This window comes from Amblyomma americanum, chromosome 11 (genome assembly GCF_052857255.1).
Source record: "Amblyomma americanum isolate KBUSLIRL-KWMA chromosome 11, ASM5285725v1, whole genome shotgun sequence".
Lineage (NCBI taxonomy): Eukaryota > Metazoa > Arthropoda > Arachnida > Ixodida > Ixodidae > Amblyomma > Amblyomma americanum.
The window spans coordinates 70,567,721-70,589,801 of NC_135507.1; the positions used below are offsets into that span (position 1 = coordinate 70,567,721).

The window sequence follows — 22,081 nt, forward strand, 5'->3', positions numbered from 1 at the left end:
GCATAGAAAGGCAAGCGTAGCCGGTGCTGGCCTAGAGTCAGGTGGCCGGATGAGATTAGGAAGCTTCTGGAGATAGAGCAGCCGTAGCTGGCATAGGACAGGGTTAATTGTTTAGGTATGGGAGAGACCCTGTAATTGTCGTAACAGGGGCTGATGATGATGTACACCTGCTGGGATCAGGTGGTCATATTTCATTGGTACTGCACGCTCACTGCCTGTTAGACTGCTTTGGTTCTGTATAGGAGACCTTGATTGGTATTTTGGGAATCTTGGGGCGTCCTACACACCTTCGGTGACGGCTTCTCGGGGACGTACTTGTTCGGGTAATACCGTATTGAGACCGGCCACGTAGTTGACAGCACCATGTCTTTCCCCAGGCTGGACCGGCATTGTGAAGAAGCACGGATACTTCCAATCAGACAGCGCTGGACACCCCGAAGTTCTGGAAGCCTTGAAACGGTATGGAGTGCTAATGTGGGCGGAGGGGATCATGTCCGAGTACCGGCCACCGGAACACCCACTGCGAAATTGCACCAAATTCTATTTTCGTGTCATTCAGCTCAGATCTCTGTACAACGTGCTAAACTTTGCCAATGGACCGCTTTTCCAAGTCAAACAGGTGTGACCAAAACGCGGCTGCTCAAAAAATTCTACCAAGGCTCATTTAATGCCAGAGAGGTCTGTTGCAGTTAAATACGTATTACAGCACAAAAAATCTGCGTTTCATTCAACTACAAGAATTAATTTTGCGGGACCAGGCTATTACAACGTCGTCAGATACTGCCATAAAATGGCGACCTCGAAGCTGTGGAGTAATTTCCGTTTTTGATAGGGCTAGAACTTACCCTAATACAAACGTGAGGATGAGAAAGCAGTGGACTTGAACCCGGCAAATTTTTTTCCTGGCAACAGACCAAAATATTTCGCCACACTGCTCGTCAGCCCTTAAGGCTTGCCACGCACTGTTCGTGTTGCTGAGGGCATCGTTCTTGCGCAAGAGGTTGTGATTCAGCAGTATATAGAGGTTGATCCACCCTTGGAATGAACACGTCAGTGTTTGGCTGCGTTCTTCGCAGATCCAGTGAACCCGACACGGCCGCTCGTCGAAAGAAAGTGGCGTAAGCACAGGAGGATCTGAATGTGGCGCTTCGAATCGTCTGCCACTTCGCTTTGATGCGCGGTCGTAACGGTCTCACTGGCTCTCCTAGGTGTGCGGGCCCGCATTCGCGGGTTCACCCCAAGAGTGGATCACCGTGTACGTGCTTACTTAACGTATATGGTTCTTTCTTCATCACCCTTTCTCTAATTCGACGCGCTGACGGGAAGCCAACCAGAGCACTACTTTTCCACGCCATCTCGCTGCGCTTACAGGCATGAACTTTCGCTGTCTGCCCAAGCTACTAGTAGCATGTGTAAGCTAACCGGGCTACGTCAAGAGGAGCTAGGCAAGGAATGTTACCGGCCACACTGTGGTCCAAGCGGCTGACGGAAGCAGTTTTCAGGCGCGCAGTGCAACAACTTCAGCGCCAACTGAGAACTGCAGGCTGCTTATACTTTAAAGGCGCGACAGAAGCTGTTCCTGGTACACAATCGTCAAGCAACAAAGCGTGGTATTGCGTACACTTGACGGTAGGGAAATTTTCCCCTTGTTAAAGATGGCACATCGATCAGGCCGATGCTGAAAAGCATGCAGAATTATAGGCACTGCTACTGCAGGCTACTTGGTCTTTCGTAGTAACAAAAGAGCAGAAACAACTAGGACAGAACACTGATTAGAAAAGACTAACCGTGACTTTCCACTAGCTTCTGATGACGAAAATTCACATGTCTATGGTGAGCATGAAGCTCAAAGTATGAAAAAGTATTTAATAATATAGGAATCTTCAAGCCTTTTATTTCAAAGCACATTCTTAGTGAAAGCATTCTCAAACAGGAGCTCGCATAGAGCATAGCACTTATTTCTGGATGACCGTTCGGAAATAGTTGTGTTCGATGTTTCTCAACCTCAGCCTGTAGTTCAAAGAGCATCAACATCACAGCAAGCCTGTGCTGAACGTTTCTTTGTCACGTCATCACCCAAGGTGCCGTCTCACGCGGCGCCTCTCGACAGCGACCCTGCAAGACTTTCTCGCAACACTGCTAGCACTAATGATGTAGAAATGGCTTGTCCTACGCAGAAGCGTAGTGCTTCCACCTCTCCTTCCAAGTCCTCCGTTCCCCAGGTCAAGACAAAAAAAGGGCCTTCTAGAGTGCCTTCCAAGTCAGATATGCTACAAGAGGCTGTTTCAGCCTCTATTCTTGAATAGTCATCATGGCGGGTGTAAACGTTCTCCAATGAAATTGCAGCTCTACTGCATCTTCTCTTCGTGATTTAAAAATTATTCTATCTTCTCATAAGCCAAATATTGTGCTCTTGCAAGAAACTTGGCTCTCTCCTGTAAAGTCATTTTCTTAAAAGAGGTTTCGTGTTTTCCGAGCGGACCGCATAAATAATAGGGGCGGCGGGTTGGTGACCCTGATTTCGTCAAAATTGTGTAACCGGGCATTAATTACTAAGAAAGTAATGGGTTCTGATTGCGAGCTTCTAGCTATAGATCTCACTTTGCCGCATAGCGCTACTGTCACAGTGGCAAACGTCTATTTTCTAACTGGAGTATGCAGAACAGACTACCTAGAGAGCTTACTTGCAGCAGGGTAATCATTCAGGGGACTCACATCACGTCGTCTGGGGTTCCTATACTGATTCCCATGGACATATATTATGGTCATGCATATCAGAAAACGATGTGCGGCGCTGCAATTCTTGGGCCATAACCTTCATCCGCTGACACTCGCGCTAAGTTCTCGTCTTGTCTTTGGCAGCAAGAGGAGTAGGTATAGGGGCATGGTCCAGAATTGACTTTGGCACATCTATTGACCACCTGCCAATTACTTTCACCATATTAGTGAGCCCCCTCCGAGATCATTGTTCTGCCCGAAAATCAGTTGATCTTGTTGCCTACAAATCATCTTTGCGTGCCTCCCTTCCTTCTGATCCTTGTTTATGTGCACCGACAGGGCTCAGCGAGTGTTTTCCTCTCTTTGGAAGGCTACGGAGAGCTCCCAGTTCACTGTGCGTTCTGCTATTTGCAATAAATCACCATCGCAATGGTCGAATGACGCGTGTGAGACAGCTTTCCGTCGCAGGAACGGAGCGTGGAGGAGCCTTTCGCATAATCTGAGCCCGGCAAATTGGATTAACTACAAATTTTTCTCGGCCTCGTTTAAACGAACTATAGCAAAGACAAAGGATGACTACAGTCAAAATTTGAACACATATTTGTCAAACCCAAAACATAGGAAGGCTTTGTATCGTTTTATTGAACGGAATGTGAACTCCTCAGCCATGCAGTTACCAGTTCGGTTGTGCTCTCTCCACATGAGGCGAAAGATGAGTTAGAGAAAATCGCAAGGGCTTGCATCACGCTTCCAGGAGCAGCGTAGAGTCCCTCTGTTCGCCCCTTACCCCTTGTCAGACTATTTTGTGGTTGACAAATCAGAGTTAACAACTACAGTTTGTTTAATGTAATCCTAAGCTCCGGGTTGGGAAGGTGTTACGGTCAGTATGTTGAACATCTTAGCGGAAGAATTCTCTTAGGACCTCCTCGATCTAGTCAATACATCATGGGAAACTGCTGGGCTGCCGCACTCCAGGAAGTTGGCGAAAATAATACTGCTCTTAAAAGAAACAAAGAAAGGCTTCCATATTGATAACATTAGGCCTATAGCTCTAACATTCAATTTGGTAAACCTCATAGAAATAATTGTGCACAGCCTCCTATCAGCGCATGTTTCAGAAGTGAACGCATTGAGCTCTGCCCAGATGGCTTTCGCCGCGGATGCTCCATATGGTCTGCCCAGGTCTATTTGTAGAGCAGAGTCCGCCTTGCTATGCGCAAGAATGAAGTATCAGCATTAATGATGCTTGAAATTGCTAAGCCGTACGATAATGCTGAATATTCGATCCTACCCTCTAAATTCGCCGTATTACACCCACCGTACTACAATTATACATGGATCCGGGAATTTTTAACAGGACGCCAGTTCTTTTGCTCTGACGGTTCTTTCACCTCAGACACCTATACCCAGACAAGAGGCGTGCCACAAGGTTCTGTACTTTCGCCACTTCTATTCACTCTGCTGATGTGCGACATTCCAGTACACCCTGATGTTACGGTATATGTTTATGCAGACGACATAGCCTTCTTTGCTTCTGCAGCAGACATTCATGCCCTATATTGTTCTCTCCAGGATTACCTCAATGCGCTCTAGGTTTTGCTGGATACAATAAATTTGGTATGAAATGTGCACAAAAGAAGTGTGCTAGTTTTAAAACCAACATGCTTTTACATATATCGCTACACTATCGCTCGGACAGCATACCGCACGGGGAATCTTTGAGGTATCTAGGCGTATTTATGATGCCAGTATGGATTGGCTGCCCCACATCAAGGCTAACGTTGAGAAAGGTGAGCGTGCGCTAGGTAGGCTACTACGAATAAGTACTAGAAAATTTGGAATGCACCGGGACATGCTTGTACTTCTTTACAAAGCCTATGTCCGAGCCATTTTGGAATTTGGCTGCATACTTTTTTCTGGCTCCCCTAAATGTAAGCCTCTTCGTTTCTGCTGTTAGAAAGGCGCGCACTGCGCCTCTGCCTAGGTCCCCCTCAATTAGTTTCCACCGCAGTTCTGTACATGGAGGCTCATATTCCCGACCTTAGCTCCCCTTTTCACCTTTTAACTGTCAGGACATTTTTGAGGGCATTTGAGTCGGCTCCTAGTGTGGCTACACCTATTTTCGTCTCGAACCCAGCCCGCTTTCTCCTCATTGGCCAAGGTTCCGCCTCCCTCAAGTTGTTTTTACTCAGAACCTTTTATCGAACATTGGTGGGGATCTCAGTTTTGTTTGCAGAGTTTGCAGCGTCCCCTGTGAATAATGTTTTTGATTATATTTTCCCACCTAATGCGAAGCATCTGCCTGCAAGGACATTAACTGGACTCCTGTTTGATCACCTTGCCCATTTCCCACACCATACTGTGATTGCTACATATGCGTCTGGGGCCGGCCAGAAGGCAGCGGTTGGTATTTTTTCAGGTTCTCTCTCATGGAGCTTTTCGGTTTGAGTCCCGGATTACACAACCATATTTCTAGCAGAGTTTTTATCGCTCTTTGTCTGGCCGCTTTGAAAATGCCCACAACTGTTTCTCATTGATGTTCCTCTCAGATGGTTTTTCTTTTTTGTTGGCATCGGAGTTCACACGAAACACTTTTTTGAGACGCTCACTAAAGATTTTTTTATTCCTGGATGGGTGAAAGAGGTGCGCTTCGTTTGGATACCAGGTCACTGCGGTATTTTACAAAATGAAGCAGCAGGCTTTTTGGAAAATCAGCTCTAAATGCACCTGTTGCCTGTAGCGTCCTTAATATTTTTCTTTTCGGAATGACTCGATTTCAGCGTTTTCAGTTTATAACCACCACGTGTAACGATCTCTTACTATCTACTGTTGACTACCAACATCTCATGCACCCATGGAAGGCTCGAGCATGTAAAACCCGGCAGTGTGAGGTAGCGACGACACTCATACGATGCAGGAATCATCGTTTAAATCTTTATTTTTGTAGATGCGGATTCAGCCCCACAAATCTTTGTGCGACTTCTGGTCAAGTCGAGACATTGGAGCATTTCCTACTCTCGTGGCGTAGGTTCGCACATCACAGGAGAGCACAGCTAGAAATTCCCGTTACAAAGTTGGGACTCACTTTGTCGGTTCCCCTCTTCCTCTCTTTCGGTGCTAGCGCCAGGGGTTTTACATTGCATCAAGTTTGCGAATACCTCCGCAATTACACAACACCTACCGGCAGATTCCCTTGCTAATTGTTTCCAAAATTTACGCATTTATAAGGACGTTTGGGTGTTTTCATATATTAAGTTCGCAGATATTGTCTCCCCATATTTTATGTTTCATTTCTTTTTAATTTCTCTGAAATTTCACCCAAGGCACAATCATTAGCTTGGCACCAGTTCAACCAATTCTATGGGGTCTCCCCACTGAACCCTGGCCAATCCCCCGTCGTGGGTATGTGCCATGTCACGAAGGCAACAACAACAACAAGGCTTCGTCACAGTTATGTTTCGATCGATCTCTCTGTAAATAAACCCCCGTGCGTACTAAGCTCGTAAAAGCTTTGGTGAGAGGTGCCGGGTATCGACCACTGAGCGTTCAATCTGTCGAAGGGGCCATACACTTGCTGGCTTCCCACCAATGCCATCGGACATGACTGGAGATGACAATACCGAGCAACCAGGACCATCCATGGCGAACCACTGGCCACATTATTGAGAGCCCCGGACAGTCTTTGTAAAGCCCGAGGAGAACGTTGACGAGTGACTGAAACACTACGAAAGAGTGAGCAAATATAATCGCTGGAACGCTGCTACTAAACGGGCTAACGTAGTTTTCTTCCTTGCCGCCACTGCCTTCGACTGGTTTGACAATCATGAGGATTCACTGAGTACATGGGCTACCTTAAAAAGCGAGATCAAGAAAAACTCTGGGGACGAATCGGCAAAGGAGAAGAGTGCGGAACAGACATTGCTTCACCGGGCGCAAGTACCCGGAAAAACTTGCATTCCATACATCGAACCTATCTTAAAGCTATGCAAGCTTGTGAATTCCAGTATGCTTGAAGAAGACAATGTCTGCCACCTCCTAAAGGAATTGTGGAAGACGTTTATAATTACCTGATTAGCAAATAGAGCCCGAGCACCACCGCCGACGTTATAAAACATCGTAGAACATTTGAAGCTCTCAAGCTGCGTCGAGTCATTCCTAAATTCTGAAGACTGGTCGATGTCACCTCTGTAGCCGGTGTTGAAGCCTGTCCTCCGCATTCTATGGCTGATATGATACGAGATATTGTTCGCGAAGAATTCTCTAGATCCAGGGACACCTTCTGCCGTTCAGAATACCTGCTGCACAGTTATGCACCGCAAGCAGATGTCGCTGCCCTGTCCACACCGTGGGGCCAACCTGTCGGCGCTTCGCCTATGGACGATCGGAGCAACTTTGCCCAAAGTTATGCCCACCAGTTGACGGGAAGGAGGCCCACCTACATTAAATACGTGGTTCGTCAGCAGCGAGAGCCTGGCTACAGCCAACGTCGCGACTTTGTTCGCCAGGACTGTTATGGCGAACGCTGGCGCTCTCAAAATTTGTGCTACCGGTGTGGCATTACAGGGCATATCACTAGTTCTTGCCGCCGCTGTTTCCGGAGTGCTCAACAGTACCGACCCTCGGCGAATATTCACGGACAACTGCGCACCGAACAGCAGCGATCTACGACTATGTCCGCTTGGGACACGTACTATTCGACACATGTGCTGAGTTCATCACCTGCATCTGATCGCAGTGTGACGTCGCCATCTGAGCGCCAGCAGCGGTCGGCTTCTGCTCAACACTGTGCTTCCCCTCCGCCTCCGGGAAACTAGGAGTTGCGGCCGATGGAGGTGAGGCAACCGGAGAGTCGACGGCATCCATTCCTATACCCGTGCTTATGTTGAAGAACAAATTGGAAGTGTTTATTGATGGTGTGAAAAGAGTGGCTCTTGTAGACACTGGAGCTACAGTATCTGCTATGGTTTTGAGGTTTAAGAACCATTTAGGCAGGAAAGTGATGTTTAGTGGTTACCGTGCAACGTTGGTTTAACGTTTACAATAGAATTCGCAGTGTTGCCTCGGTGAACGCATGATGTGATGCTTGGGATTGATTTTCTGCAATAGTGTGGTGCAACTTCACACTGTCGTGCGGCAGATAATGCTTTCAATTATTCAATACCTTCGGGTGTTGTGGATGACTCGACACCTGATTTTGGAGCCTTTGCGGTGGAAGAAGCCGCTATTCTACCAGCATTATCTGCAGCATTCGTGCGGGTTTACTCTATTCGCAATCAGTGCGAATCTTTTGAAGCTGTAGTAGTCCCTACGACACTCGCCTGCTCTAAGAAGAGTCTCATCGTGCCTCGTGTCGTTCCCGTGGTCAGAGGCCGCACCGAGCTGTGGACAGACAACCACTCTGAAGAGCCAGCTGTGTTGCCTCGGGGCTTCAAACTCGCCCGTTTCGAGGAAGGCATGTCCGGTTCCATTGCGGCGTTAACCAGCTCTGTCATTGAGCAGCACGTGCAACGAGTTATGGAGACCTAAGTTAAGACTGATTAATCAGTCTCTTTCCACAATCGAGCGTCGCATGCTACTGGAACTACTTCTGAAGCACGTGATCATGTTCGACTTTGCCAAGGACGATTCAACACCGCTGCCTACCAGTCGTATTCATCGCACAATGAACACCGGGTCCGCACCTCCGATACGCCAGAAGCCCTAGCGAGTCTCTGCAACTGAACGTAAGTTAATAGATGACCAAGATCAAGAGATGCTAAAGAGCTGCATAATTCGAGAATCTTCTAGTCCTTGGGCGGCACCAGTTATCCTTGTTAGGAAAAAAAATGGCACATTGAGGTTCGGTGTCGACTACCGTCGCTTAAATACAGCCAAAGAGAAAGACGCCTACCCGCTTCTACGTATAGATTACGCAATTAACTGTCTGCACTCAGCTTCACACTTTTTTGCTATTGATTTGAGATCAGGCTACTGGCAAATCCCCATGCACACTGCAGATGAAGAAAAACGGCATTCATAACAACAGAAGGAATTTATGAATTTAACGTTATGCCTTTTGGATTATGTAATGCGCCTGAAATATTCGAGTGCTTCATGGATACAATCCTGCGTGGACAAAAGTGGCAAGTTTGTTTACGTTATATGGACGACGTTGTAAATTTTGGCAAAACATTTAGTGAGCAGAACAGCCGTCTGGATATCGTGCTTGATTGCATGGAACGAGCTGGTCTTGTCCTGAATTCAAAGAAATGTCATCTTGGAAACCGTGAAACAATAGTCCTTGATCACTTATTTGATAAAGAAGGCGTTCAACTAGACCCCCAAAAAATTAAAGCTGTCACAAGTTTTACGGTGCCCCAATCAGTAAAAGAGCTGCAGAGCGTTTTAAGGCTCTGCTCGTACTTTCCATGGTTTATACCAAGGTTTGCGGACATCGCTTACCTGCTCAAGTGTCTCCTGCATAAAGATGCACTATTCAATTGGACCAGCACTGTGACACCGCTTTCCGTCATCTGAAATTTTTGAACTCGGGCCCTATCCTACGTCACTTCTGCCCATCACCACCAATTGAAGCACACACTGAAGCAAGTTGTATCGGTATCGGCGCTGTACTTAAACAACGCCATGGCCACGATCAGCACTTGGTAGCATATGCCAGCCGCTCGTTGAGCATGTGCGAAAGGAATTACACGGTTACCGAGCAAGAATATCTCGCCGCTGAATTCGCTGTACAGCGGTTCCGCTCCTATCTGTACGGGATTGCTTTCACCGTCGTGACCACCCACCATTCGCTTTGCTGGCTAGTGAGTCTTCGTGACCCCTGTGGACGGCTCGCTCGATTGGCTTTGCGCCTGCAAGAATTTAGTTTTTCTGTGGTGCATAAAAGCGGGCGTAAACACTCAGATGATGAATGTCTTTCACGTTTGCCGCTTCAAACGACTGATGACGACGCAGACAACTTCGATGAATACATGGCTTCGCTTTCACGAGCCTTCCCCGATCTTCGAGTTTTCCGAACTGAGTAACGCCAAGACCAAACATTAACCTCTTTGTTTGATGCCGCCAAAGATTATGTAAAGAACACTTTTTGCATTCGCGATGGACTGCTTTAAAAGAAGAATTTCGCTTCTGGGGGAGTACACTTGATTATTTTTGTGCCAGGAAGCCTACGCATCACAGTTCTTGAACTGATGCACGACGGCGCCACCTCTGGACACTTGGGAGTGGCCAGAACACTGCACCGCACACAACGATTTTACTGGCCTAAAATGCGTTCAACTATCCTGAACTATGTAGCCAGCTGTGTGCTATGCCAGCGTTTTAAGCTGCCGACTTCAAATCCACCGTGAAAACTGCGGTCAGTTACACCTCCAAGAGCCCCGTTTGAGCAAGTTGGCATTGAACTTCTTGGACCTTTCCCACGGTCCTCTAAAAGAAATCGATGCATTGTTGTGTGCGTAGATTATTTAACCCGTCATTGTGAGACAGCCGCGATACCAGCCGCTACTGCGTCTGAAGTATCTCACTTCCAACTTCGATTCGTCATTCTTCGGCATGGCCTTCCCGCAGTTCTCATCAGTGATCGTTCACAGCGGATGTTGTCGAAGAACTTCTCCGCCTCAGCGCCTGCAGTTTTCGCCACTCGACGCCATATCATCCCCAAACTAACGGTGTGGTAGGACACACTAATCGGACGCTTACCACCATGCTGGCTATGAACGTCGCTGCAGTTCATGAGGACTGGCATGGCGTCCTCCCGTTCATTACTCATGCATACAACACAGCGAACACGAAACAACTGGCTACAGTCTATTATTATAAACAAAAACGTAGCATATGGACGGGACATAGAAGGGCGAAGACAGGACGGTTGCTCATGCGCAACAGATATTGTTTATCAGTTCCCTCTCCGATGTGGGTCTGTGTACATTGGGCAGACGGGCAGGTGTCTAAACATGAGGCTGGGTGAACATGCCTCTTCACTTCGCCAACAAACTAGAGAACACGTACCAGTGCATTGCAAGAAGTGCAATGGTTGTTTTCCCCTTCTTAATCGTACTAAGATTGCAGGGCGTGGTAAAATCCAATTTGCTATGGAAATCTTGGAGCCCAGGAAATTTCGAAATGTAGTGAAGGCACGTGCATTAGTACCCCATCTGTGTATCTGATGGAGAAGGAATTGAAATTTTTAAAACGCACTTGAGTTTTCTTAGCACCTTTTATTATCTATCGCATCTTTATCTTTTCTCCTTTTTTATCTTTTTCCACACGTTTTAAGATTATTAGTTTGTTTTTACCATGTTTTATGTTATGCACATGCGTGTTGTTGCTCTGCGGTGGGGTGTGGTTTACTGTCGCATTTCATTCATTTCAGTTGTAAGTGTAGCAACCGTCCTGTCTTCGCCCTTCTACGTCTCGTCCATATGCTACGTTTTTGTTTATAATATGTCTGATCAACTGGCCCCTAGTATACTCTACTAAGTTACAGTCCCTTATACCTGCTCTATACTCGCTTGCCTCGCTGTGGCCTCTACACCATACTGCCATTTTTCATTCATGATGAACCTCCTCTTGCTACCACACTCTACAGAGCTGAGGAAGCTCGCCAGCTTGCCCGCGTTCAAATTTTATCTCTGCAAGAGCGTTCTAAGAACCGCTACGACGCCCGAAACCAACAAGTTTCTTATATTCCTGGTGACATTGTGTGGCTGTGGACACCTCCACGCAAGCGCGGTCTTTGTCAGAAACTGCTGTAACACTATACTGGACCGGTTGTTGTGTTAGAGTGCATAAGCGACCTGAATGTTAGCACGCCTAGCTGCAAGTGGTCGACGTTCACGCCAATCTCAGGCGGTGCATGTAGCCCGCCTCAAGCGATTTCTTCCGAGAGGTTCTATTTAATTCGCCCAAGGTTCTATTTAACTCGCGCCTTCGTAGAACGTGGACGGAAGAAGAAGATTAACGGTTGGACGGATCGGTAGAGGAAGAAGAAGAGAAAGGGCAGAAGGACGCTTGTAGGCTTCGTCGCGGTCGTGCTTCCATCGATCCCTCTGTATATAAACCCCCATGCGTTCTAAGCTCTTAATAATAATAATAATAATTGGTTTCGGGGGAAAGGAAATGGCGCAGTATCTGTCTCATATATCGTTGGACACTTCAACCGCGCCGTAAGGGAAGAGATAAAGGAGGGAGTGAATATACAACAATATGTCTCTCTTTCTGCGATAGGTAGCTACCGTCTTGGACGTAACGGCCGATAGATGCAAAGCAACGTGATTCGCCAGCTCTGGCGGAAATAGCGGGGCTAGCCTCTGGTGAAGAGGCAGGGGAAAAGGGGATGCTCACAATTATCGCCGCAGTGTGTGGTCCTTAGTTTACGACATTTGGCCCGCAGAGCTGGATTCCTTCCGAACTTCTCATTAGGCTACATAGCATATTTCACGTCTGTTAAATCTACTATGAGGGACAGAAGTGTCCATAACACGCCGCCGCTGGATCAAATGCATCGCTGGGTCACCGGAATCACCCGGTTACCCTATAAAGTGCATTTTTCGCGCCAAGGGGTGCTCGTCTGGGAGCACCCGCTCCCCCTCCAAGGTCGCTTCGAATTGGTCGGGTATGGTTCTATGTTCTGCATCCCTCTGCGTGGATCACTACTAGGGTGCCTGGTTGCACGCGCTCCCCACCGCCGCAGCGGCGGGCGCATCGAGGCATGTCCAGCTTCGCGTCCCTTGCGCTTGGTGCGAGCAGCCCACACGTGTCAGCAAGCTGGTGCGCTTCACGGCGTATGCCGCCACTTTGATAAGTTGCCGGCAAGCAACATTTCACATTGAATTTTACCAGAAGCTTGCTTTTGCGGGCTTCCGGAGCGTTGCTTCGCGTATCAAGCCGAAGGACTGGAGCATCATAACGGGGACTATCTCGGATGATGGCCCCTTTTTGGCAGGAAAGGGCGTGGTGATAAAAAATACTAGGTGCCCCAGATAAATTAAGCAGGCTCTAAGAAATACGAAGTGTCCTAGCTGTCCGGAGCAAACTGAGGGTTGTTCAGAATCACGTGGCCTAATGTGCAGTATTTTTCTTTCTTCAATGTTAATTATTTTAGCTTAATTAGCTAACTTTTTTATTATTGATTTGAGAAAAAAAGTTTTAATGGAAAAGTTGTAGATAGTCTCGAAAAACCGCTAGCAACGCTGTTTCCACCAATAAACGATATACATAGCTTTATTTATTGGCCACAGAACAAAGCTAAAACCTGACCAGCAGCTCACACCTCTGCCCCAGTGCGCACGCAAACGCTCGTTGGGGAGAGCACTTCAGAAAAAAAAACGAATTTTGTTGTCTAAGACGCTCCATGGGACGTTGAAGTGGAGCTATTTTCACGTGGAAGGTTTTTTACAGTGTGAGTTATTGTTTAAAGCCACTAAAAATCTACTTACGTAAACGTTTCCTCGATGCAAATGTTCCAGTCAGCTGTTTTCAAAGCGATCTTCAACATTTTCATTCATACTTTGTTGCTCAAGTGAATGATTAAGAAGTAAGCTAATTAGGTTTAACTAAATGAAAATTTTAACAACGAAAAAATACTGCTGACTATGCCGCGTGGCTTTGAACAACTCACGGTTTCACGCGTCTAGGATGCCCCGTGTTTTTTAAAAGCTTGGTCACATTTAGCTGGGACACATGTTATATCGCCACGCGAGGTACGCTTTTTGAGGGCGCACGCACGTCCTCGGCACTCCTGTGTCTAATAGTACAACATTGTGCAATAGAAAACTACGCCTATTCTATTAATGGTTACGAAAGACAACACACAGGTGTCCCAAAAGGGAAGCGGAGCACGCGAGTGCGGAAAAATGGCGTTTTAAATGTTATTATATAAGTATAGCACTGCTCAGCCGGATGTCCCATGCGCACCCTTTCTGAGTTCTTTCCACCGCTCACGTGCTGCGTTCCCCTTCATGGGCACCAGTACATTCAATGCTAATCTGTTGTTGAAGACTAAACATTTTGAGAGATTTGCCTGTATAGTTGGGTTTGAAGACATAATAAACTGCACATCTCCAACCAAAAATTTTAAGTTTAATTTCAATTTAAGCCGAGTCTGCTTCGAAATGTTGGGTTAAAATTATAATTTTTGGTTGGAGATGTCCAGTTTATTATAATTCGTTGTTGCCACAAACAGGCAGGTTCTTCTGCCGGCCAGTTCTGTTTTGGCCCGTGAATATCAAAGACTCCATTTATGTCTTCCCTGCGTAAGCCGCAGCCACGATACCACTTATGTCACATGCAATTAATTGCGTAAATTTAGTTTAGCAGTTACTTTAAAAATTTCCCACATTAATCAACTCGCAGGTCAGAGCCGCTGGCGCCGATAGCCCTCCCACAAGGAGCCACAAGGGACGCCTGCTTCAAGTTAACGGCAGGATCGAACCAGTCCCAAACAGCGCTGAGCTTTGACATCCAGCAAACTTCGTGCTTTGAACGCCTGGAGGCAAGATGTGTGCCGACGTATCGCAGTAAGTGTGCCTTGTTTTTATTACTTTTTGAACCAAACAATGCAAAAATGGAGTAGAAAACACCAATCAGCGACGGCCACTGGGGCGCAAGAAAATTGGAAATAACGAAACACTAAAACGCCGTCAAGCAACGTGCCAGGTCGCAAGCCGTAGTTATTTAAGTCTTCTTACTCTTACACAGACCCGTTGTATCTCAACGAAGATGAGGTATTAATTGCCCAAAGTTTATATTTTTTGCTGCCTCTTGTCGCTTCCTCTTAGCCAGTTTTGAACCGACCACCCAAGCCCAGCAATGCATTGCTTAGACGTGTCCGGCTATGCCACACGCAAGAGCGAAGTCTTACCGTAAAAATGCGGATCCTTAGCGCAAACAATTGAGGGAACACAACACGAGCGCTAAAATTCCAATGAATGAACTTTATTTGGCGCTGACAGCCTTTATAAGGCTCCGCACACGCGCTTTGGGGTATATATGAGGTAAAGTTTGCTTAGAATTTCGTGCGTATTCTAATAACGCACCAAGAATGAGGGCATAACTTTTCGTTTCTTCAATTCGCGCAGTAGTGGAGAACTCCGAAAGTCCTATTCGCTTATGGAGACTAGATGCTCCCGCAGAAAAGACCCACACTTCGTTTTTGCGTCTGGAGGCTAAATATTGTGCTGGATTTAGCCATGAGCTGCAGAAGACACGCCGCAACTTCAAAGATTTCTAAAAACGCCATTGCGCTTTCTCGGCAAGGCCTGACTCCATGTCCGCGAGGTGGATGGCTGGACCTGTCGAACAAGAACACATGCCTCTGGTTGAACACCACTCCGGCTATTTACCCTACAGCAGCTGAAAGTTGCAGCGAGCATGGCGGAAAATTGGCTATCCTTGATGATACCTCTCTGCTATATACGCTTGCGCTGCTACTGCTTCCAAAAGAAGGTAAGCGGGTACTTTACTTTTGCTTTTTCGTTTGCTTGGTGCGTGTGCGTGTGTGCGTGCTTTTGTGCATGAGCGTACACCTACGCATGCATTTATAAATTTATTCCCACTCACAATGTGCTCAGGGCCTGGTCTTTGGGCTAGGAAAACTTCCCAGAGTCTTTTCCTTTGCCATGCATAATACCACGCGTGAGCTGGTGCTCTAGTTTCCAAAACGCTAAACCAAAGTTTTCTCCCACTGTCAGTCGGAAGAATAATTCCTAAGAATAGCCGCAGAGCCTCACTCTCCACTAATGATATTTTTAGTGCGCACGACCCATTTCCCGGGAACTCGTTTGTACCGACGTTTTGCCTCGACATTAGAGGTTACAGTGTGTGAGCTAGCATCAGCTAACTGACGCCGCTCATCACGTTTCTGGTTACGTGCAGAGCTGGTGGCAGACGCCAGATGATTACTTGCCGCTTCAATCAGAGAACCAACGAAAGGGGCAGTCGACACGTGCGGATGCCCGCACATGTTTTCGGACAAAAAAGCCGCGAAACACCTAAATTTTCCAGCTCTCTGGAGGCACGGCCCGACATTGAAGAGTACCCACTGCGGACGCCGTGCACAAGCCGCGGCAAGCAGCTTGTATTCCGCGTTTCAGAGACTTCTCAGGGTACCTGTACAGGGCCGGTTTATTATACGGTTCCTTGCCGAACCGATTTCATTTTTTTAATTTCCTACCCTTTGCCGTTGGCTGGAAAGACGTCACGCCCTAGGCTTCAGCCAGTACGCAAGAGTGAACGAGGGACGCGGTGATTCTTCAGCCAATGAGCAACGAAGGGAAATTAAAAAATGGCATGTTATCGGTTTCGAAACAGTAATGTTACAGCTTCCCAGGTAGCTCCGATAGCTCCAATAGTAAGCTTGCACTCGAGAAAGAATTTTGTCGTAATTTCAGCACTGAAGTTAAAAATCTCTCATAATCGCTATTTGTACAAAAGCAAACTCCGTACTATAACAAGAAAAAACGTCGGCATTTCGCTCATAGTTAGGAACTAATGCTTGGTTCAAAACCGATACTCTGTTCCCTTTCATATTGGAGGCACTTGTACGTCTCTAAGCCACGTTCGCTGGCTTTTCTGCTGGACAGTTATATTTTTCTCAGGCGAAGACAGAAGTCAGTGCGCCTCACCATCATGGAACATCGCATTTGCGAAAGTTAAAACATTTACCTCCCTAATAGTAACGAAAGCTATGAATATCTAAAGGCAGTGCGATGCCTGGCTGATTAGGTTACGTACGTGATTTTGGTTAACGAAATTCGTTGCTCTCGGAGCACATTACAGCACAGGACGGGGAGCATTTAGTCATCCACTGTCACCTACACCAACGGGTCGTCAAGAGTTTAACACACGCCGCTTCACCTGTCAATGATCCGGCTGGCAAGCCAAACTTCGTTTTAGCAAAATCTCGGTCAGTTCTGTCCTTCTCTGCGGCGAAAATTAAGACAGTTGAAAATGTTTTTGCAGAAGTCTTCAGACCGATGTCTCGCTGAATGGGAAACAAGGTTCTTGGAGCTGTTCACAGTGCTGGCTGTGGGCAAGCAACAAGCTTCCTTTATTAAGTGTCCCCTAGAAGTAGCCACAATGCTCACTGGGCTGTTGTGTGCACCCCGCGCTAGCTCGATGGAAGCGGCAGCGGAACCGGCTTGCAACAGTCCAGAGAGGAGGAATATCGACATATCCCTCGCCCGACGGAAAGGTCTATACTGCAGCTTAAACAGGATGATGCGACAGCGTTCAAAACGACTAGAGACTCACGTCTGATTTGCTGGGGTCATCAAGCGCGAGCCCAGTCATGCCGAGGGCATAGTGCCTGAGACTTCGACAGAACCGATGACAGGACGATATGTGGTGGTCGGATACACTTTCCATCAAGGAAACACATTTGTTAACATGGACTGCACAGCCGACACTCAAAAGAACAGGCTTCTTGTTCGCTCGTAGCCAAAGTGTGTCTTCGTTTAGTGAGCACACGTATCCAGGAGCCCGCAGAAGATTAAGAACACGGCAGCCATGAAAGAGGTTAATGCAGTCTAAGCACGCAGATGTGGAAACAGAGTAGATGTGGAAAAGCTATTGTCAATGCTAAGTAATTTTTAACCATTGTACTTGGATCGGTTTAAAGAACTGAGTGTGGAAGAAAGCTGGAAGTTGTTGCGTGACAGAGTAATTGAATGCAAAGCCCTATGTGTTGCTGCGCTAAATATTGCGCCTTGTCATTGTGCCCCGTGGTTTACGACCAAATTAAAACGCAGTATCCTTAACAACAAAATATACAGGCGTGCCATCTGCGCAGACGCTGAGGACGATTGGACTTCTTATTTGTACTCTCTCGTTTAAAAAAAACATACAAAGGAAGATAAAAAGACTTTTTATAACAATGACATTTCATATATCATTCGATCAGATCCCAGAAGTTGCTGAATATCGTAAATCCTTATATTACCAATAGTCTTCCGTGTCTCAATCGGATGAAACAATACTGGCTGCATCTATGCAAGCTGATCGATTGAATTTAATTTCGAGGTCAGTTTTCGCTGTTGAAGGTCCTGTATCAGGAACGGGCCCATCGCAGTTTATGTACTGCCTTTGTCAAAATCAACCGAGCATCGGCGTTTCGCTTCTAGCCTTGTAGTGGAGTCGGTACGGCTTCCCTACAAACCGAAACGTGTCGACAGGTGTTTGTCCTCTTACCTCACCCAGATTTAAAGCTTAAGAGCTGTCGCAATTGCGCCGCTACATGGCTACAAAGCAACACCCCGCTGCTCGGTTGCTTTTGACAAAGACGGTGAATTCATGGCTTAAATAGTAAACTCACATCATAGGGTGGAGTATGCTACAGAAAGGCTTTCTCCTTACTCAAGAACCGGACCCGATGGAATCTCAACAAAGCTACTGAAACCAACAAAACATTATCGGGTTCGAACCCGACCGCGGCGGCTGCGTTCTTAGGGAGGCAAAACGCTAAGCCGCGCGTATGATGTGCGATGTCAAGGCACGTTCAAGATTCCCAGGTGGTCGAAATTATTCCCGAGCCCTCCACTACGGCACCTCTTTCTTCCTTTTTTCTTTCACTTCCTATTTTATCCCTTTCCTAATGGCGCTGTCCAGGTGTCCAACGATATATGAGACAGATACTGCGCCATTTCCTTTCCACAAAATGACAACCAATTCTTCTGGCCAAGCTGTTCAAATAATCTCTTTCTACCAGTGACATGCCAGAAGACTGCGAAGACGCCCGCATTATTCCTCTTTCAAGTTAGGTGATAAAAAAAGCATGTGATAATTATAGGCGGCTTCCTCAACTTGTTTTTGATGTAAGCTACTGAAGCTTATCATTTTATCCAGTATCATGTCATATATTTCCACCTTTAACCTCATTTTTTCCTAATCAGCATGGTTTTGCAGAGAAGCTGTATACCTCTGCCATCCAAGGAAATTTCCGTGTCGTCGTCGTCATCAGCAGATAAACCACATGAGCAGAAAAGTACCCAACAGCCTAGAAACCGCATATGATACTAATCATGAAGAAGTTATAATATAAAAAATAAATAAATCGAAAGGAAAGATAAATGTACAAAATTACAAAAATAAAAATAAAAATGAACGAATAATAATGTGGCATAAAAATCGCACATTGTACTGACCATAAAGCAGTCGTAATAAAAAAGAAAATAAATTCATATATACATAAAAACAAAAAAATGGCTTTGGGTTAGCTCTGGTTAAACCTGGAGTTGCGCAATGGCTATAGCTGGCAGAGCGGAAGTCCCTCAGTCGATTTGCAAAGATAGTCTTTCGCCGCTGTGTTTCTATGGGCGTTCCTAGTTCATCTTCGTCCCTAGACGTGGATTGACTTTCTCCCTCTATCCCCTCTCCACTCCTCCCCCACTCGGTTTTGCCGGCGCGCCGCGCCGCCGACAGCTGCCACGGTGGGCACGGCGCCGCCACGATGAAGGCTGAAAATGCCAGCGTAATGTAGGTGCGCGGCGCGTACACTAGCTGCGTTTTGTTACGTAACGCCCCTCATGCGCACAACTGACGAGGCGCGCGGCGCGCACATCTGCTGCGCGCTATGATGTCAAACCGCGCATGCGCACAGCTGGCGGTGGTGCCACGGCTCAGAGCGCAGCCACACTCACCTCGCGAAGTGGCTGGCGTAGTGTAGCTATCGCTACAAAAAAGTTCATCTCAGTCTTTAAGACTGGGACGCGACAGCGTGTCGCAGCGTTGCCAAGGGGTCCACGGAACGCCATCGTCCGTTCGGCGCGACGCCATGCTCGGTGTACATTTTAGAAAAAGAAATGACACCTGTCGCACGTATCTTATTGGACACCCGAACCGCGCCGTAAGTCAAGGAAAATGAAATGAAAATTGGTTTTAAGCAAAGGAAATGAAGCCTGTCTCACATATCTCGGTGGACACCCAAACCGCGCCGTAAGGAAACGATTACGTCCGACGCGCGGTGCCGACAAATACAACGACACGTTCCGGTAAACATTAGGTTTCCAGCAGCTTCGAAACGAGTAGACGTCATCCGAAGCCCTCGTGTGAAGTGCGAACCGCATAATGTATGCTAACGGCGCCTACAAAAAACGCGAAGTACGTTCCTTCTCCCCGCGTGTGTTTGCCGGTAAAGGTTAGTGTCGCATTTTCGTGTCGTCATCGTCAGCAAAAAACGTCAGGCTAAAAATTGAATGCAAACAAAATTGCTTCGCTGTTCAATCGTCACAGCGTGGATTGGAGCCACAATTTATTTTTAGTGGGCCTTCATGGCAGATACAGCTACTTGAGATAGAAACAGACCGAAACCCGTCCCATCGATCATATTGGCCAATCCGCGCCATCTTCACTGATTTTGTCAATTTGACGGCGTCTCCAATAATACAATAATTTAGAAGCTGACATGTATTAATTTGCCCGCTACGGTCGCTAACTGAACCGAACAGTTTTTTACCTACCCGCATTCAATTTGTCATAATTGATTTTGAGGATCTACACTTCAGTACGTGTCAATTCTTGCGTTCCGCAGGGCTCCGTACTTGGGCCAGTCCTTTTCCTTCTCCATATTTAGGCGAAAGACTTTAATGGCTCATACTCGCAGTGTCCGTCCGTCCGTCCGTCCGTGAAACTCTTCAACTCGATAAGTAAAATAAATCATTTTGCACGATGGGATTCGAACCACCATCCGCCCGTTCCGCAGCTGAGCGTGCTAACCTCTACACTACTTCCTGCCAAGGCATTTGTAGTTCTGCGTCTCTAGGACGCTGGAGAGAGTTTGCAGAAAGGCGTCGAGTCAGATGGATGCCTCCGAAATGCCCTCCAGTGTCTCCAGCATTTAAGACTCACAAACAATTGTGTACCTAATTAACATGTGAACCACACATCAGTGACCCAAGTATCAACACCGCGCTAAAGGCTTTCGCCTCACCGCACTTTAGGTCAACAAAGTGCGCCGTGAATTTTAATGATCGAAACCGCTGACTTCAAATCATGCATCAGGTTATTTGTAGATGACAGTTATATACCGTTTCATTAGAAGCCCTGGCAACCGCGACATGTTGCAGGAAGATTAAAAAATATCGCAGGTAAAAACAAAAGTAGGCAAAAGAAGCGACATTTACTACAAAACGCCAGGCCGACATACACAACTACATCATCAATAATGTCATCGAAAACATATCCTATAGCAAATACTTTGAAATTCACTTAACGTCGGCGCTAGCATGGAATATCCGCATTCAGTACATTATTAATGAAGCACCTAGAGCCTGCGGTTTCATTTAAAAAACACTCCGCCAAGCCAGCACCAAAATTGAACGTCTTGCTTTCATCACACTTGTAACATCTCCATTGGAGTATACACCTGATTCTTCTACCCTCGCACGCAGGCTGCCGGCGCGCTCCTACTCTCGACACTAGTCGCAATCTGTCGGCGCGCACGGCCCGGTGGAGTGCGGGCCGTGTCGGTGTATGTGCTGTGCATCACTACCCACATTCCTCCCCCCCCCCCCCAACAGTCCGTACGGTGGTTATTTGACGCGCATTTTTACTCGTTAAGGTGACATATCCGAGGCTAGCCTAACAGGTGTGCCGTGGACTGGAAATCAGTGCTTACAATCATACTTTCGCGCTCGCGTGTCGTTTGTTGCCGTCATTTACGTGCGCTACCGTCCATGATAATGTTATGCATCAGATGTAGGTTTGTTGATTAAACTCGTTAGTACACTGATGTGCGAGCGGTAACCGGATCGGCCAGCTGCCGAAAGTTGTCCAGGCGAACCGCTTGTTTTTCAATCACCAGTTATTCTTCAGCATCCATGCGCTGAGCTTGCTATTGTTTCCATTAAACACATGTCGTGTACGTGAGTGAAATCACGGCCGCTACCAATTTAAGTTGCAATTTCCGCACGTATGTCAGAGGGATCGACGGGGTAAAGGACTGACCATAGTATCTTTCTGCTCTTGGTGTCTGCCTGAATCACAGCAAAATATAGATGATTTTATTACATTCTATGACATTTTGCCAAACGGCTACACGACACTGTCACGCGCGTCGAGAGCTTCCGAATGAAATAAACGAGACTGCGGGGCGCATAAATCGTGAAAGCTCGCTTCTCTGCTCATACTTTTCAAGCTCTGATAAATTAAGCGAAAATACGTCTTTGTGTGCCATATAGCATAAACCATGACAAAATTCGTATTTCTGTTAGCCCTGCGACTCAGTTGAGCTCACAACGATAATCTGTTGATGCAACTTGCACACCACCACGCAAGCGACGACAAAGACCTATTTGTGGGGGTGCTTTATGGCCGGCAGGAAGGATTAAGAGCGCATTTGAATTGGAACTGCACGCTAGCCATGCAC

The 22,081-nt window shown here is 46.9% G+C and overlaps 1 protein-coding gene across 1 annotated transcript in view; it reads left to right on the forward strand.

Annotated features, from left to right (window-relative positions):
* Positions 1-22,081, forward strand: part of LOC144109686 (uncharacterized) — a 166,862-nt gene that overhangs the window by 82,606 nt on the left and 62,175 nt on the right. Inside the window, exons 13-15 of the mRNA XM_077642486.1 lie at positions 378-459; positions 14,074-14,237; positions 14,977-15,165. Coding sequence (XP_077498612.1) covers positions 378-459; positions 14,074-14,237; positions 14,977-15,165 — 435 coding nt within the window. The remainder of the gene's footprint in view (positions 1-377; positions 460-14,073; positions 14,238-14,976; positions 15,166-22,081) is intronic.